An 18,528-nucleotide genomic window follows, 5' to 3' on the forward strand; every position below is an offset into this window, starting at 1 on the left:
CCTGGGGACCATAAATTTACCAATTTTGAATCTACATTCTTTAAGGAAGCATTCACATGAATTTAAAATTTTCCGGTCTAGTGGTTCTTGAGAAGAAAATTTTAAAAAGATGCCACCATATTTTCACTATTTCTAAATTAGTTCCCCTTTGAAAGGGGTATGACCTTTCATTTGAACAATTTTGAATCCCCTTTACCCTATGATGCTTTATGGCAAGTTTGGTTGAAATTGGCCCCGTGGTTCTAGAGAAGTAAAAAATGTGTCAAATTTACAGACAGATGGATGGACAATGGATACATGTAACAGGTGAGCTTAAGGCTAAATTGAGCTAAAAGCCTTGAAATTGAAACGTGATCTACATATATGTTAAAGTTCCTATCTACAGTTTGTACTCAAACAAAATCACCCCAAAATAAAAGCCTTGAAGATAAAAGCTGACCTATGTCTGTTACGGTTCACAAGATAAAACCTGACTATGTCTGTTACGGTTCACAAGATAAAACCTGACCTATGTCTGTTACGGTTCACAAGATAAAACCTGACCTATGTCTGTTACGGTTCAGAAGATAAAACCTTACCTATGTCTGTTACGGTTCACAAGATAAAACCTGACCTATGTCTGTTACGGTTCACAAGATAAAACCTGACCTATGTCTGTCACGGTTCAGAAGATAAAACCTGACCTATGTCCGTCACGGTTCAGAAGATAAAACCTTACCTATGTCTGTCACGGTTCAGAAGATAAAACCTGACGTTCTGTCATGGTTCAATACTCACCCTGATAGCACTCTTGGATGGTCGAGGTTCCTGAGACTTATCTTCCTGTTTAATGGATTTTGGTCTGTCCTGAGATTGTGAAGAGGATGATGGTACTTTTCCAAGTTCCACCATATTGCTACTCGGAAAAGTGGCTGGACTGAACACAGAAGATGGATGTTTACTGAACACACTAGGGGGAATATCACTCGGATGTTCCAATCCTGCTGGACTAGTCTGGACCGGGGGCCGACTCTGGGCAGGCGACCTCTCTCGCTTGGCTGGATTTTCAGAAATCTCCCATGATTGACTGGGAGTAAAGCTCCCTTCACCAGTTTCTGTAGTCGCTCTCTTTTTCAGAGTTTTCATACTTAAATCAGTAGGCTCATCAGAGCACTCTCTTTTGCTGTCAGTAGAGGTGTCCAACTTTTGACGTTTGGGACTTTCAAAATCAAACAACAATGACTTATTGGCAGCAAAATTTGCTCCTGAAGCATTAGGACCGTGGAGTGGATTTGATGAGTAAGACCTCTTGAGTCCATTGGAGTGGGCTGGGGGCACCATTAGAGTTTGGGGGGAAGACCTCGCTGTTGAAGCCGGGGACATGCTTCTTGATTGCCGACCCTGAGTATGTGATGATGATGTAACAGGATCCAGGGACTGAGAGGAGGGAAAGCTTGACTGTTTGGATAGGACATGAGCTGGGCGGCTCTCCGTCGTTTTCTGTGAATTTCTGAGAATGTTTGGACGATATGAATGCTGCTTGTCAGCTGAGGTTGGACTCTGTGACGGATGATGATAAAATCTTGGCATCCCCATGGGTAGCTGATTCATAAGGGGTAGTCCCATTGGGTGAAGTCCACCCAGGGGAATAAAAGTCTGTGGGTAAAACATAGCTGCCTGTGGTACCGGGATGTTAGGAGTTCCTCTCTCTGAGGACCTGGAGTGACTCATACTAGAACTAGATGATCCTTGTAAAGAGTTCTGCTGGAAGAGTTTTGATTGGCTGAACACACTTGACACACTGGAGTGGGAATCACTGTCTAAGACACTCTCCACCTCCTCCTTGATTTTAACTGACCCCTCGACCCTCTCCTCCACAGGTTCCTCCATCTCCTCCTTAATGACAGACTCACTTTTGATGTTTTTGAATGTTAGAATTTGTGTCTTTTCTTTTTCAGAGCTGTCCAGGAGATTCTTCACTGTTCTTGGCCTACCTGGTTTTCTTCCCTGGAAAAAAGGTCAAAGATGAGTCAATCATAAAAAGACCAAAGTTCAGTTAATTTTAGAAAGCGACTTTCAGAAAGTTATTTGTCAATAGGGGATTGAAAGTTTCATGAACCTTGTAAATATAATGATATTGAATACATACAGTATTCTTCAGAGGTGTAACATGTATTGTTAAGTTACACTGGGAAATTTTAAACACTATTTTGTATAGTCTCTACAAGTTATAATTTCTGTAATAACTCTGAAGAAGGGTTTTACAGTTGCATGAATTTACAGTTTAAGGAGAAAAATTCTTGAACACGTGAAGAAAACAAGAACCAGATACCTTACTATAAAATCACTAACTTTCATGGGATCAGTTTTGTTGAGATTTAAAAGAAAAAAAAATACATAGAAGAAATATGCTTGGGAATCTTGAATTTGTGGTTAAGCATTTCTCTGTGCTGGTTCAATTTCCCCTGTCCCCGGCGGATTCCCATTTGTGGATGTGTCTATATACCAACAACATGATGAGGTTCACACCACCAGGAAAATGAGTGATTTTACAGTAATTTGCTGAGGATTCTGATCAGCTTCATCACAGGGAGGACTGTGACCTACTTTGAAGACTTTTTGCCTCTCCTTAAGCTTTCGGATTTGTTCCCACTGCTCGGCCCTTTGTCTGAGCGTCAGAGTGGTTTTAAATCTCTGTTAGTATAAAGAAACCAGCACTTACCAGCATGCAAACAGAAAAGCATGGAACTAAACATCAAAATCTGCATTTGAACAAAGTAAATATGGTCAGACCAAATTTTGACTTTTGACTGTGGATAGGAAGCACTAGATCTCATAAAGGAATTTTAATTTTAATCTTAGTGATCCAAGACCATGCCCGAAGAATAGAATATGACTAACTGGCAATATTTCTAAAATATAATTTCTTGGAGAAAGTTCGTGAAAAATAATACATTTAAAGTTACTCTACAGCAAGGCCAATTCAACTTAATTGATAGATTATCATCCCCGCCGACTCCGGTATTTACACTTCTTGTTTACATTTCTGGTATAGCAACGTGAAAAGCCACGTGAAGAAAATAGACCTATTTGATTTTCTTAATTTTTTGCGTCCTTACAGGTGTAATTCTTGAAGAAGTTTGGTATATTTCTGTTTGAAATTAAAGCTTAACCGGGAATTCATCTGTGAAAATAGCATAGATTAATATCCATCTGGCATTAAATGATGCGCATCTTTGGAAAAAAAATCGTTTCTCTTTAATATTTTTCTCAGAAAATAAAAATTAAAAAATAAAATCCTCCCACCCACCTCATACTTTTTACTAACCCTGGATGATATTGTTTTTGGTGGAAGAGAGAACCCAGATACAATGTACCTGGGAAGAGACCACCGACCTTCCGAAAGTAAACTGGGAAACTTTCTCACTTACTGGCGTGAGTGGGATTGGAACCCGCGCCGACAGAGGTGAGAGGCCGTGTGATTTTGAGTGCAATGCTCTAACCACTCGGCCACGGAGGCCCTGGATGATAATCTTCTAGTTAAGTTGAATTGGCCTAACTAGATGCAGTATGTGTATTCTTAGGAAAATGAAGAAGGGTATTTACGTATTTCCCAAAATTAAATTAAGTATTTCAAGAATTCCTGCGTAAAGTCATGCTGAATAGAAACATTTTTGAAAAGTTGCATTTTTTCTCCAAGCATTTGTAGAAAGTACTTTTGCAAGTATTTGTAGAATATGCTAGATAAGTTTACTTAAAACAAAAGTCATAATGAGTGGGAAAGGGAGAGAACTATGCAAAAGACAGGTTACAAAGGCAACAAAACTGAAATTGAGTCATACAATGAATACATAATGCACAAAAGAGAAGTAAAAAAAAAAAAATACATAAATCTATGTTCACTAATTCTTTAATTTGGCTCTAATTCTGACCATAATTTAAACCTACTGCTATTAACATGTTTGTATAAACTCTCCATTTTATTTGTACTGGCAAAAAATTGGAATATTATGCTCAGTAACCATATTTGAACTCTACAGTTCAAGGGCATTCCAGGGGTATGTCACATGGCAACAAAAACTTATGTGGAGACTATTTTCAAAATACATTCTAATCACAAACTGCATGACCACTTTCCTAACAAAGTTACGGTCTTGAAAATCTCTGTACCAGATTCTTTGAACTTCACTATGTGACCTTGGTTCAGGATCATGACCTTCTGTGTTCACCTTGATCAGGGTTCATGACACACTTTTAGCAACCTTCATGCCAAATATGTGCCTCTATTCACTTCAGTTGTTAAGTTTTGACCTAGATAAATGTTTCTAACTAGTTTTGTCATAAGCAACCTGTTAGCCAAGAATGAAAATCTCAAGTCTTTCCATTGCTGGATTGTGGACTTTTGGTAAACTTCTGTTTACCTATGACATTCATCTCATGTAGCTAATTGTCATTCAAGGTCAAAACACATCACTGGGTCACAAGAAACTTTTGTTCTAATTATGAGCTTTTGTTGTCTCTCCATCGCAAAGTCACGACCATGACAATCAAAGTAAATTGGAAAGGCAAAAAGATAAAATGATGAAGAGACAGAGTGATTGTGGAGGCTATAACAAGGGCTATCATAATTATCTGAAAGTCAGTAAACAATGATGCCAATGTTGTTATTTAGACTGCTCCTTCTGCGGATTTTCATTTAATTCTGCTCTGAATATCATACATGTATATATACTTACATGTATGCACCATATAACATGGCCATTAAATTCTATGATGAAATCCCCAATGTATAATTATTTTAAATTTCTATGAAGGCACACTTTGTATTGTTGTTTGGTCTTCATAATCCCACAAACAACAAAAAAATAAAATAAACCATTACTTTTTGTCAATTACGGACATTTTTTAATGTTTTATTGGAATTGAAAAGGAAATTGAAATTAATATGAGGTTTATAACAGAAATTGAACCAAATTAAAAAAAAATCATCTGAATTGTGGCAGCCCTAGCAATATCTAGGTACGCAGTTTGTCTTTCAGAATATTACATCCTCTTAATGCCATTTTTAAGTGTTTCCCCCTGGGAAAACTAAACGACACATACACTGAGACAAGAGATCTAGGTAACTGACACCAGTTCAGACAATGAGGAAGAGGACATACCCGTCTGGGTTTGATCAGGACGTCGTCCGGAGGTGCTACACTTGCGAACTCCTCTTCTTTAACGACTGGCTCGTCTTTTGGCTGCTTGGACTGCTTCTTCTCGATGTTGCGGCCTTTATCGTATCGCTCGTACGGCAGTAGTAACCTGTTGAAGATTAAGTATCATTCAGTGAAGATTCTATCAAAATCCATAAAAGCAAGTCAATTATCATATTGCCTGTGTTCTTATTGTTACAAAATCCAACCTTAATATAGGTTTAAACATTCTGGACATTTTACTCACAAACTGCACTTTATGTTAAGTTTGTGAGTAAAATGTCTGGGGTTTTACACATCAATAAATTCTTCAAAAAGAATGTTTGATTCCAGTAATTCCAATTTATTCACTGAATTCATCAAAAATTTGAATAGTTTCCCCACTCAGTATCCATACATTTATTTGTTTTCAGGTGCGATGAATAGGTTGCGTTTAGATGAATAGGTTGCGTTTAGATGAATAGGTTGCGTTTAGATGAATAGGTTGCGTTTAGATGAATAGGTTGCGTTTAGATGAATAGGTTGCGTTTAGATGAATAGGTTGCGTTTAGATGAATAGGTTGCGTTTAGATGAATAGGTTGCGTTTAGATGAATAGGTTGCGTTTAGATGAATAGGTTGCGTTTAGATGAATAGGTTGCGTTTTCGGATTAATAGGTTGCGTTTTCGGATTTATAGATGTGAAAATTCTCGTTCAGCTTTATTTTTTTTCCGATAAAAATAATAAATAAGATTGAATAGAGATAATCTGTCTACACTGAAAAATAGATACAGATCCATCATTAAAAAAAAAAAAATTCCACAACAGGAGAACTACCTGAAAGAGAGACAACTCTTCTACATTGAAATCAAATGCTCACAAACTGACAAAAATGCTATTTTTTTCTCAAACCATGAAAATTTTACTCCATAAAGAAAAAAGTGATCTACAGAACAAATGATATTTAACAGTTATAAAAAGTGATCTACAGTACAAGTGATATAATTTAACAGTTATATAAAGTGATCTACTGTACAAATGATATTTAACAGTTATAAAAAGTGATCTACAGTACAAGTGATATTTAACAGTTATATAAAGTGATCTACAGTACACATGATATTTTACAGTTATAAAAATTGATCTACAGTACAAGTGATATTTAACAGTTATAAAAAGTGATCTGCAGTACAAATGATATAATTTAACAGTTATATAAAGTGATCTGCAGTACAATGATATAATTTAACAGTTATATAAAGTGATCTACGGTACAAATGATATTTAACAGTTATATAAAGTGATCTACAGTACAAATGATATTTAACAGTTATAAAAAGTGATCTACAGTACAAGTGATATAATTTAACAGTTATAATGCAGACTGACGTTTCTCCCCAGATCAGTTGGTTTGTACATAATAGAATAGATCAACTGAAAACCAAGAACAAGTATTCTTTAATTCCATCATTCAAATTATTAGATGCATTAGAATTCAATTAGGAGAGGGTGTTGTAAGTTTTAAGAACTTGTGCTCAATCCTTTTGTTATAACATCTAGATAATAAAATATGTTCAAATCAAGATCAAATCAGAATTCAATTCACTGAACATTGCAAGTTTTCAAATCGGTATTAAAGAATTACTCTTAGGATGAGGCAGTTTGGAATGAAACTCCTTCTGAGTAGGGAGGATTCTCCCATCAATTAATCAATGGAGTTCAAAGCATGACGCTGACACCACAGAACCACAGATGAATAAGCTGCACATAATCCACAGGCACTGATGATAACAATCTGATGTTTATTAATAGGAACTGAAGACTGCCCAAGAAATGAGCAACAAAAAAATCCCAAGTTCCTTACTTTATATTTACACAATAGAGCATTTCCTGCCCCTTTCCTCTCTCATTTTAAATCCTATAATATGATTCATTTTTAATAGGATATGTGATGTTGTTTTTTCATATTGAGGAAAGAGAAAAAGCTCATTCAGTGAGCGAGACTCAAGAGCCTGATTACATATCGGACATAGATTGCGCAATACCAAAATATTATATTTAGAAATTATGTTTTCAAGTGATACTGAAAAGTGAGTTCTATAGATATTATGCTGAATATATTCAATGGGACTAAATTCAGCAATAGGGCACTGGATTTGTAAAGGAAGCACACATACTGGTTGTAAATTGTACATCTCTCCTACATTATTATATTTCACAATAATTTTCTGCATTATGCAAATTGCACTTAAGCAAAAGCTGTATTTCCATGTGCTTTCATTTCATTTTTGATAACAACTTGTGTATAACATGCTCACTGTGAAAATAATTACACATGATATTACCCTATGCTTTCATTATTCATATATATATCCCCCACATTATAAACAGCAAACACATGTATTTCTCAAATAAATGTCCTAACATAGAGATATTGCTAATCCTTATAAATGTATTCACATTACATGAACGTATATAATGTGACATTTGAAAGGGTCCTTAAACATTCAGACTTCCTACAAATTTCTGTGTAACAAGATGAAGCAGTCATGGGATTGGTTAGATATAGATCGAGATGTTGATAGGTCTGTAAGCATTATCACATTGATGTTATTGTCCTATATTTACATTCACTGAATCTTTTCTCTTATATTTCTTTTGAAATTGACATTGCTTTCATCAGACAATGAATACATGTTTGTTGCAAACTAGTTCGATCTGGTTCTTTAGTATCATCTGTCCGTGTAATCCTTAGCAAATACGGAGCGTTGTCAAGGTCAAATGTTGCATTGGCTGTTGCAATTAAGGTAACGAAATGGTCAACAATATTTTTCAGTACTTAAATCTAGTTTATATTTTTAAATACACAAAAATATAAATATAAACAATAAAATGTCTTTCTTTGATGTTTTATTGGGTGATGAAGGGTGAAGGGTGATGAAGGTAGCTATCATTGAACAATTATCATAACCCACTTAAGCGGGCTATGAATTTTTTCTGCAATGCTAGCAACCTTCATCACCCAATGAAACAACAAAGAAAGCATTTTATTGTTTGAATGGCATTGTCAAAATTTTAAGAATTTTTTTAAGGAAAAAAATTGTGGAAGATAAATATTTCCTTATGAAACTGTACTCTATTTTGACAATGACGCACTGCTTCCTGTGAAATTAATTTCTACTGAAACTGTGTCCTACTTTTCATAATGTCGTCGTGTACAGGTGGCAGCACTAGTACTTCCTGGATTTCCTCCCAATTTGTCATAAAGGTGTTTCCATAACCTCTTCTGTGTCACCTAAAAAACAGAAAGTGGTTTCGTAATTAGTACAATATGAAAGCCGATGTTTACAAATACAAAATCAACATGTTAACATTGTGTCAAAGAAAAATTTACAAGGATTGAAATACAAAAAAATCATGTTATATGAATTTTGACTGAGGCAAATTCCAACATCTTCATTACCAAATCTCCAAGTTTATATCCTGTGTGTGATCACAAAACATGGATTTCAATTGTCGGGAAATACTTTGTGTCAAATGATCAGAATATTCTAAGATTCTTACCATTTCATATCCTCCGAGTTTCTGAGCATAAGTGTAGAAAAAGTAAAGGTCCACTGAAATAGAAATTTATGCATCAAAGGAAGGGGGAGTAATTCATGTTTATAGTGGGGTCCATGAAAGCAACAATAGTAGAGAATCTTAACAGATAATATAAATAAATATACAATTCTAGAAAATGATAGACTGTACACACTAGAGTAATGCTTATACTACTAAATACACCTGTCCAATATATTTAGTAATACGGTACTGTATAATAATCAAAGAAAGGATTAGCAGCCAAAAACGGCAAAAAAATGACTTCGCACGAACACCATGGGAAACATGTATACCAAGTTTGATGACCCGAGCCTTGTAAGTCCTATTTATACCCGAGCCTCGTAAGTCCTATTTATACCCAAGCCTCGTAAATCCTATTTTTCGATGACCCGAGCCTCTTAAGTCCTATTTTTCCTCCACAATTACCCATGAAACTATGACCTTGGAAAATAGATGGCATTTTCCTCTCACCAGGGTGAACATGTCTTTCTATTTTCAAAATACTCATTTTATCCATCTCACAAGATACCCTGTGTATTTACATTTCTATTGTTAATGCCTTAGATATCTCTACAAACTGTAATGATGGCCATTATCTCATGAACACGCTGCAGTTGTAAACAATGTGTGTACGGATATAGATAAATATAGCACATCAATCTAACTTGCTGGGAATTCTAATAGAAATGAAAGTAGAATGTAAATACTAGCATAAGACAGATATTACTGAACTGTGAGCTATAGCAGATGAAAATCACCTGACCTTGAATTGTTGCTATATTTAAGTTGCCATATAAAAATGATAAAGAATATCAAATATTAGAGAATGAGGAGATGAAATGACTGTAGACCTATCATTTCATGGACTGTGCTTGTCAGTAAAAAATCAGGGTTGGCCACTTAATGCAGTGTGTTCACAGACGGATCAGGCCTGGATTTCTCGAAAGAAACTTAAGTCAAAACTTGAACTTAAGTCCGAGATTTTACTACTAAAATTTTGACTGTTCAAATAGAACTCAAACTTAAGTTCAATGAGGCGATTTCATAGATGTATTAAATACATATTGTATATAAAGGTGTTCAGCATATTTACTTTGTTTCAATGATAGGATTTCGTAGATGTATTAAATACATATTATATTATATATAAAGGTGTTCAGCATATTTACTTTGTTTCAATGAGGGGATTTTATAGATGTATTAAATACATATTGTATATAAAGGTGTTCAGCATATTTACCTTGTTTGAATCCGAGTGAGGGTATTCGACAGATGGGGGTGTTTCTCTTCTTCATGAAGCGGTGAAGATTAAACAGAAACTCTTGTTCCTCAGTGCTGACTTGACTGTTGTCAAACTTTAAACCATTTCGTAGGGCTGATTCTCGCTTTCCAGACTAAAGTAAATCATTACAAATTTCAATCCCTTCTAAAAAAAAAATCATTGTATACAAGAGGCCCATGGGCCACATCGTGCACCTGAATCACCATGGCCCTGCTGTTGTTCAGCTATTGTGATGTTTAAAGATTTTTAAAAATATCTTTATTTCCATGAAAATTTTTGACCCCATATTATGGCCCCAACCTATTCCCAAAGAGTCGTGACATAAACAAACTTGAATTCACACAACATGGGAATGCCTCAATACCAATATGACTACCATGACCTTGCTGTCCTGGAGAAGGTCAAGGTCTAAGATCATAGTATGAATTAAATTTCTTTATGCAAAATATGAAAGTTCTACCTTAAATAGTTTACAAGATACTGAATAGGTCAAGTTTTCGGTCAAGTTTTCTTAACAGTAGGTCAAAACTCCAAGGTCAAGTTCAAAATGTTAAAAAAGTTTGGTGCCTTAAAAAGGGATTTTGTCAAAAGGAATACACATATGAAATATGAGAACCCTATCAGAGTTCTCAAGGAAAACATTTTCCCTATATATTCCCATGTAAATATTTGATCCCTTATTGTCACCTAACCCAGTGCCCTGGGCCACAATTTGAACAATCTTGAATTTGCATTCATTGGGGATGGTTGTATATTCATAGATAAGATAAGTTTATTCCAATTTTGGGCCCAGAGGGCATAACAGTAAGACAGTTTATAAAGAAGGAAATTCAAAAAAGAAAGAAAGTTTACAACATTAACTACAGGTTACATAGACTGCAAACTGCATGTGGATGCAGATATGACTAATCATGGGCTTTTGTTCTTGGGAAGAAGATTTTTAAAGATTTTTCCTATATCAACATGTAAAGCTTTGATCCCCTATTGTGGCCCCAGACTAACCCTGGGTCCCATAATTTGAAAAATTTGAATCTACTTTTTATCAGGAAGCTTTTAACCTAAATTTCAACTTTTCTTGCCAAGAGACTTTGGAGAAGAAAATTTTTAAATGACCCTATCTTATTTTTGCCTTTTCTTAATTATCCCCCATTAGAGAAAGCAGAACTTTTCACTTGAGCAAACTTAAATCCCGTTTACCCAAGGATGGTATGTGCCAAGTTTAGTTAATTTTTATTTGTTTGTTTTACATCCTGTCTAGAATATTTAACTCATATTGAGATGTCACCAGTTGTAGGTGAAGTGCCACAAACTTAGACCTACCGTGTGGGTTCTTTAACACGCCAACGCCTGACGTGACATGGTAAGCATTAGGAGCAGTCACTACCTATATTAACATCTTCGATTTGATGAAGCCATGACAATGAACAGGGCTTGAACTCATGACCTCTCAGTCACAAAGCGAACGCTCTAACTACCACTTAGCTACTGTGACTGGCCCAAGTTTAGTTGAAATTAGCCATATGGTTCTAGAGAAGAAGTTGAAAATGATAAAAGTTTACAGTTGGACAGACAGACAAACACCGAACAAAAGATGATCAGGAAAGCTCACTAAATGAGGTCTAAGCTCTGGTGAGCTATAAAGGATAACCTGTTAGCAGATCTTTGTTTTTCTCACTCTATATAGCTAAAAGTCACTGAACTCTATTTGAGCCCATATTACACTTATTTAATATTTTCATGAAACATGTGGTTAGTTAAACAGTCTCATGCACTTTGCCGGGATTTTCAAAAGGGTTGAATCTTCACTAGTGCTACAATGTACACAGTGTTATACAAAGTGTTAGCCAGCATGCTTTTGAGATTTTATTTCCTTCTATTCATAAATCCATCAATGGTTACCAGATCAGCATTACGAGCTGTTAGTAGCCACATAAAAACAATTTCTATCAAAAATACTGTTAGGTGTGAAGACTGTCCAACTTAAGGACATAGTATACCCAAAATAAATTCGTTCAAACAATTTGTATTTGTCTTAATATTGCTAAAAACCCATATTTACCACAAAATTTTCCTATGAAACCACCTCTATTTTTTGCATTCACAAATCTTTACTTGAAAATTCAATGGAAAAACATGACCCCAAAATCTAAATCATATTGGTGCATTTCATGTGTATTACTGGCAGATTTACATTGTTGTTCGATCAAATAATAGAAAATCTCACAAAAACACAACATATTAGTACGGTGCAATAAAAAGAAGTCCGAAGTGGAAATAACTATTGATGCATGGAGGATATGTGGATCTGAGGATATTTAATTCAGATAATTGAAAAGTATTGACAATAGACAGTGCCTATGCATATCCTCTCCATTTCTTTTTTTCTTCTTCAAATAACTTCAACAACATTTAAAAAAAATAATAATAAAATTGAGACAATAAACAAAAAATAAATATCAAATGATAATTTTATTAAGGATATGAAATTTCAAAATAACAGGAATATTGTTATAATTAGGAATATTGTTATAATTAACATCAACTGATGACTTGTTCAGGAATGAAATGATTTCATATTTGCTGTCAATAATGGAACAAATAATTGTGATCAATATCCCTCTCATTAACAGACCCATTGCTTCCTGATAAAAAGTTCAGCAATACATTTCCTTTTCAATAAACATTGAACTATTCAAAATTTTCAAAACCCTTTTTCTGGGTTGTGCACAAATGTCAAATCTTAAAATCATTTTTATCAGTACAAAATATTTCTTCATTACTTTTTGTGCATAATAATAATACTCTTCCACAACTATTCCCCGTTCAAAATGACTGTAACACACTTCCTAGTACTTGTGTGGTTTTTTTTTTTTTTAGCAGACTGCCTTCTAAACCACTGCCTGTGCACACCCACATATCTCTATTGCCATGAAATACCTAGATGTGACATCCTTTTGTTTACTGTATATGATAATTATGAATAATAATAAGAAACAAACACCATAAACAAGAAACCAACATTAGTTTGCATTATTAATTAACGTTGAAGCCCCGATCGTTGACATTTAATGTGATGTTCCTGCAGCATGCAATCATTAATAAAAATTCTGGAGCTTTTCCCACAACATTTTACCCAGAATACGGCAATACATGTTCTAATTAATATATGCGTTTTAACTTTTGAACAGAGAAAAACCATTGCCATTCAAAGTCCATCTAAATGGGTGACAGGCATCATTTTATTTTTTCACAGTTAACTACATTCTGGTATGAGGTCATGGATTGCATTTATTCAGAGCCCCCCCCCCTTCCCCTTTTATTTTTTTTTTAATTCTCTGTCATTCTGGAAGCAGGTAACTAGGTATGCCTTTTGACAGGCATGCATTCAACAAGTCAAGTCTGATGCTGCTATATAAAGGGAGACCGCTGGTTACTTACCAAGACATACTTTTTCCTAACCGGTGTGGAGGTGTCTGAGGAAGTCTCATAGCTGTCCGAGTCACTTCTTGTTAGCGACTTCTTTTTCCGAGGTCTTCCTTTCAGTGAGGGAGCTAAAATGCACATTCCAAAGACATGCCTAGAGATTTCAAAATGGCATAAACGATCAACGGTATTTACCTCATAGATATTTTTTTGTATGTGTTGCCGATCATTTAAAGGTTCAATACATAGTACTGGTAAAAGAGATGTTGTAATGGTACGTCAGGACCTTAATATACAAATGTACCTCAGTAGATAATATGTGATAAATTTAAAGATACGAGTGCCAGTGAACTGAACCTTCTTACACATATACACCAGTGAACATGTACTAAAATGCTTTTTAATTTCTAAATCTTCACCTAAGTGGTCGCATCTGATCTCCAAATCGTCCAGTTCAGGAACGTCCACTGTCGTTTTACAGAACATAATTCTGGCATTTTTGGATTTCATTACAATTCCACCGATGGCACAAATAATGGCATTCCTCAACCACTTGTCCACCATGTTCTCAAGTCGCTTTAGGACTGTTCTGTATCTACAGTACTGTGAAAAACTGAGGATTGTTAAAGGCGTTGATGTCAAATCCCCTTTGTCACCTAAAATAAATTAAAAATATATATAAAGCACTAGATTCCAACAACGCCTGATACCTGTAAAAGTATGGAATCCACAAAGTGGACACAAGGTCGAATATGAAAAATATATAAAGCACTAAAATGACCAATGACGTGAACAGTTAGATTATCAAATTTTTGGAATGACCTATCCCTTCTTCAGGAAAAACGGAAAAGTTTTAAATGAGTAAAATGTGTACAAAAAAGCTAGCACTAGGTCTACAAACATAAATACACTGCAAATTACATGTTTTTACTCTTGTAAAACTTTTCCGTTTGTCCTAAGGAAGGAACAGAACTTCAGGATTTTTTATTTAAATCACCTCGAAATAAATCGATTATCTGGAGTAAGTCTGAGCTTCATGTGTCCTTGTGATTGTAAACATGTGAAACGACCTTGTGTCAAGGTCATGAGAAGACCTCAAAGTAAAAACTTCCATTAAATTTTGTGTGTATGTATATGAGTAATCTGGCTTTGAAATCTGGGTAAGAAGCCTATGGCTTCCAAACTCAGTAGGAAGCATAATCATGTGTCATTTTTGTTATAAATTAATATGGCTGTCGGTGACACTGATCCTGTGTGTGTGGGACGAGGAGGAAGCCATCGTCTGCTGATGTCTCCAGCGACCCTGGTGGGAGGGCGAGTGAGGATTAAATGTCATACACTTCTATTGATTTATGTAAAGCATTCTTGAATAATGTGGCTAATGTTTATAATGAAGAAGCAACACGAAGCATCTCTTCTTATCATTCTGATTGCCTTTAGTTCAATTGATCTTTCATTAGACATGATAATAATATGTTGGCTATATATGTAATTATTGGTAGCACATTAATGAAATTCAGAATATTTGTCAACAATGAACACAATTTGATTTTTTTTTTTATCTTGATGGTCAAATTGATATTGTGGACAACTTCATACACCTAGCCATGGGGTCAGAGTCACCTTGATTTTATAGAGACATTAAAACTCATCAGTAATGGTCTATCCTGATGTTGCCAAGGCCAATAACTGGCCAAACCAGAATCTACACTACATAGGGATAACACGCAAGTTCCGAGATATCAACTCTTCTGTGATGGAGGTACATTCAGTATTCCGTTGAACGCTTGGGTGGGTACAAGATATATACATATGTTATAGACTAGCTATGTAAGTAGGGATACAAGTTATGAAAGCGTAAATTTTGTTTATATCAGCCGTTAGCGGTAATTGGTATACATTAAACTGACCATATGAAGAACAATATTTTTTTTAATTAGGCCATTAAATTAGATATGAATTTATTTTTATTTCCTCTTCTGCACGAGTGATACTTTACTCAAAGAAAGTTGGTGATTATCAATTTTTATTTGTGCTATTTTATTATCAAATACTCATAAACTTATTAAAATTGTGTGTCCCAGAAGTTTGGGTGGTTGCATGATGTCTGATAATCATCCTTTAGGCAATATATGAAGGAAGCGATAAGCATTTGTACCCACCATGTGTGGAAGAAAGTATGTTTTGCGTCTCACTGTGCGCAAGAGTTCCACAAAGGGAAAGAACTAGTGAGCAACTCGGAAATTGCGTATTGCATCCAATTTCTGATTTTGCAAATCACTCCATGCTTTCCTTATTTTTATAACTTGAGATACAAAACAAGAGGCCCATGGGCCACAATAGTTATATCAACTCCACAATGTTCACTTTAGTTCTATCAACTCCACAATGTTCACTTTAGTTCTATCAACTCCACAATGTTCACTTTAGTTCTATCAACTCCACAATGTTCACTTTAGTTCTATCAACTCCACAATGTTCACTTTAGTTCTATCAACTCCACAATGTTCACTTTAGTTCTATCAACTCCACAATGTTCACTTTAGTTATATCAACTCCACAATGTTCACTTTAGTTATATCACAATGTTCACTTTAGTTATATCACAATGTTCACTTTAGTTATATCACAATGTTCACTTTAGTTATATCACAATGTTCACTTTAGTTATATCACAATGTTCACTTTAGTTATATCAACTCCACAATGTTCACTTTAGTTATATCACAATGTTCACTTTAGTTATATCAACTCCACAATGTTCACTTTAGTTATATCAACTCCACAATGTTCACTTTAGTTATATCAACTCCACAGATGAATAAAATTGCAAACTTTGATTCAGAATGGTAAACTGCCATGAACTCTAGATTAGTAGATCAATATAAATATGTTCATTATAGAGAAATACTATGAAATTAATCTAATTTTGAGGTGAAAAACTGCAGCTTTTGTGTGTTCCTAAAATTGTGTAAGCCTATATCCCATTGTGGCACCTGAGGGGTGTTATCATTTCATTCATCATATTGTAATCTTGCTGTTTCATAGAAGAAAAAAAAAAAAATAGATTCCCTGTATATTAGAATAATTTCTATGAAAGTTTCAGGTCCTCTTTGAGGCTTCAATCTAAGCTTATGGGCTATCATTTATACAAACTTGAATCTAAATAAAAGATGCCTGCCTAAATTTTGTAATTTTAAATGTAATGGATCAAGAGAAGATTTTTATCTATGACAACCTCATTTTCACTATTTCCTAATTATCTCCCCTTGAAAAGGGACATAAATAATCCTTTATTTGAACAGAATTGGAAGCCCTTCACTTAAGGATGCTTTGTTCCAAATTATTGAAAGTGGCAGAGTGATTCTTGAGAAGATTTTTAAAACGTAACATTCAAATTCTCATGATTCTCTCTCATTATCTCCCCTTTTGTAAGTATATGGGCCTCCATTAAATAAACTTGAATCCCATTCATCCAAGGACACTTTGCTCCACGTTTGGTTGAAACTGGCTCTGTAGTTGTAAAGAAGAAGATATCTAATACAAAGCATCCAATTTTTCATAACTATTGATTATCTCCCCTTTGAAGAGGGTGTAGTCCTACATTTGGACGAACGTGAATACCCTTCACTATAATGATCGACTACTTTGCACCAAGTTTGGTTAATATTGACCCTAATGTTCTTAAAATGAAGATATCTAAAATGTAACATCTAATTTTTCATAATTCTGAGTTGTCTCCCCTTTGAAAAAAAATGTGTTGTTGGACAAATTTTAATTCCCTTCATCTGACGATGCTCTGTGCTAAGTTTGGTTGAAATTGGCCCACAGCAGTTTCTGAGAAAAAGTTAATTATGTGAAAAGTTAGCAACAATGATGCAGATAACTCAATTTGACAAGACATTTATTCCTTTATGTATCAATGGCACCAGTGTTTACAGCTTGGCATTTTAACAGGTCACCATGTACTGTTACTGGTCCTGTACCAGACAGAGTTACTGGTCCTGTATATTCCTTTGAAATGTAATTGCCTAGCTGGGTAGCTCATTAGGTTAGACAGTGCACCAACTGCTGATCTTTAGTTCGTGCATTCGAGTCTAGCAGGGAGTTTTCATTCTTTTCAGATTACTTTCTATCAAAACTACATTTTTTACCAATTAAAGTAAATTTGAAACTTTTCAATTTTAGAATATTATTGTAAATACATCTTCCACATTCCATCCATATCAGATTTCTCTGGTGTGTTATTCTTCTGTAACTTTTACTATTTAAAAATATTAAAATGCAAATTTTGATCTATTTGAAATATTCAGTTTCTTTTCATTTATTTTAAATTCTACTTTTTTTTCACCTGGTCTAGTGAGGGTCTTGTTTTTCCATGATTGACGACGTTTTGAATTTATTGATCCTCCTGATTATTTGTTGGTCTTAAGGTGAAATGGACAGGTGTTAAGGTTACACACTGAGCGACACAGCTGACACAGTTCTTCAGTGATTACACCTCTACATCTACCTGTACAGTTTATTGCCTATAATTTCCTCCTTTAACGTTTTACACATTATTACTCTGTGTTACCTATATCCTCTTTTTCCTTCTCCACATCAGAGAAATTGAGACCCTTCTTGTTGCAGACAAAGATGTTTCTGAATTCCTCCTCGTGTGCCTTGACGTTGTCCTCCTGATACAGGTGTCGGCCAAATGTCCACGTAACATTCTCAATCAGCAGCGGCACCAGGTCTCCAGCCTTCAGAATCAGCCTTTCAGACATTGCCAGGATCTCATCCTGTAGAGAAAAATAAAAAATGCAGTGTAATTTCAAAATTTGGTATTCTAGCGCAGTGAAAATTTATGAGCAATACAAAAGTACAGTTGGAAATAAAATTTTGTCCCATTTCAAATTTGCCTCAAACCATCATCATAGATTTGAATCATCTGATTAATGTTCTACTGGTCAATAATATCATTATTTTTGATGATGTTTCTTTGGAATTCTATAATATCATTAATTTTGATGATGTTTCTTAGGAATTCTATAATATCATTAATTTTGATGATGTTTCTTA

At 34.8% G+C, this 18,528-nt stretch overlaps 2 protein-coding genes across 6 annotated transcripts in view; one reads left to right on the forward strand and one right to left on the reverse strand.

Annotated features, from left to right (window-relative positions):
- LOC125657545 (AT-rich interactive domain-containing protein 5B-like) overlaps window positions 1–18,528 on the reverse strand; it is a 43,861-nt gene that overhangs the window by 17,695 nt on the left and 7,638 nt on the right. For 2 of the 4 annotated variants that reach the window (XM_048888183.2, XM_048888182.2), the window contains exons 3-8: window positions 18,041–18,248; window positions 13,884–14,120; window positions 13,480–13,592; window positions 10,000–10,153; window positions 8,721–8,773; window positions 8,354–8,451 (exon numbers count right to left, since the gene is read on the reverse strand). In XM_048888183.2, coding sequence (XP_048744140.1) covers window positions 8,354–8,451; window positions 8,721–8,773; window positions 10,000–10,153; window positions 13,480–13,592; window positions 13,884–14,120; window positions 18,041–18,248 — 863 coding nt within the window. Of the gene's footprint in view, window positions 1–777; window positions 1,987–2,586; window positions 2,674–5,141; window positions 5,287–8,353; window positions 8,452–8,720; window positions 8,774–9,999; window positions 10,154–13,479; window positions 13,593–13,883; window positions 14,121–18,040; window positions 18,249–18,528 lie in introns of all 4 variants that reach the window. The other 2 variants (XM_056150640.1, XM_056150641.1) reach the window with 2 other exon arrangements.
- The window catches only part of LOC125657546 (ectonucleoside triphosphate diphosphohydrolase 1-like), a 58,769-nt gene continuing 58,493 nt past the window's right edge, over window positions 18,253–18,528 (forward strand). For both annotated transcript variants that reach the window (XM_048888188.2, XM_056150643.1), the window contains exon 1: window positions 18,253–18,274. In XM_048888188.2, the coding sequence (XP_048744145.2) occupies window positions 18,268–18,274 (7 nt within the window). In that variant the 5' untranslated portion in view covers window positions 18,253–18,267. The remainder of the gene's footprint in view (window positions 18,275–18,528) is intronic.

The sequence above is a fragment of the Ostrea edulis genome, chromosome 9 (genome assembly GCF_947568905.1).
Source record: "Ostrea edulis chromosome 9, xbOstEdul1.1, whole genome shotgun sequence".
Taxonomy (NCBI): domain Eukaryota; kingdom Metazoa; phylum Mollusca; class Bivalvia; order Ostreida; family Ostreidae; genus Ostrea; species Ostrea edulis.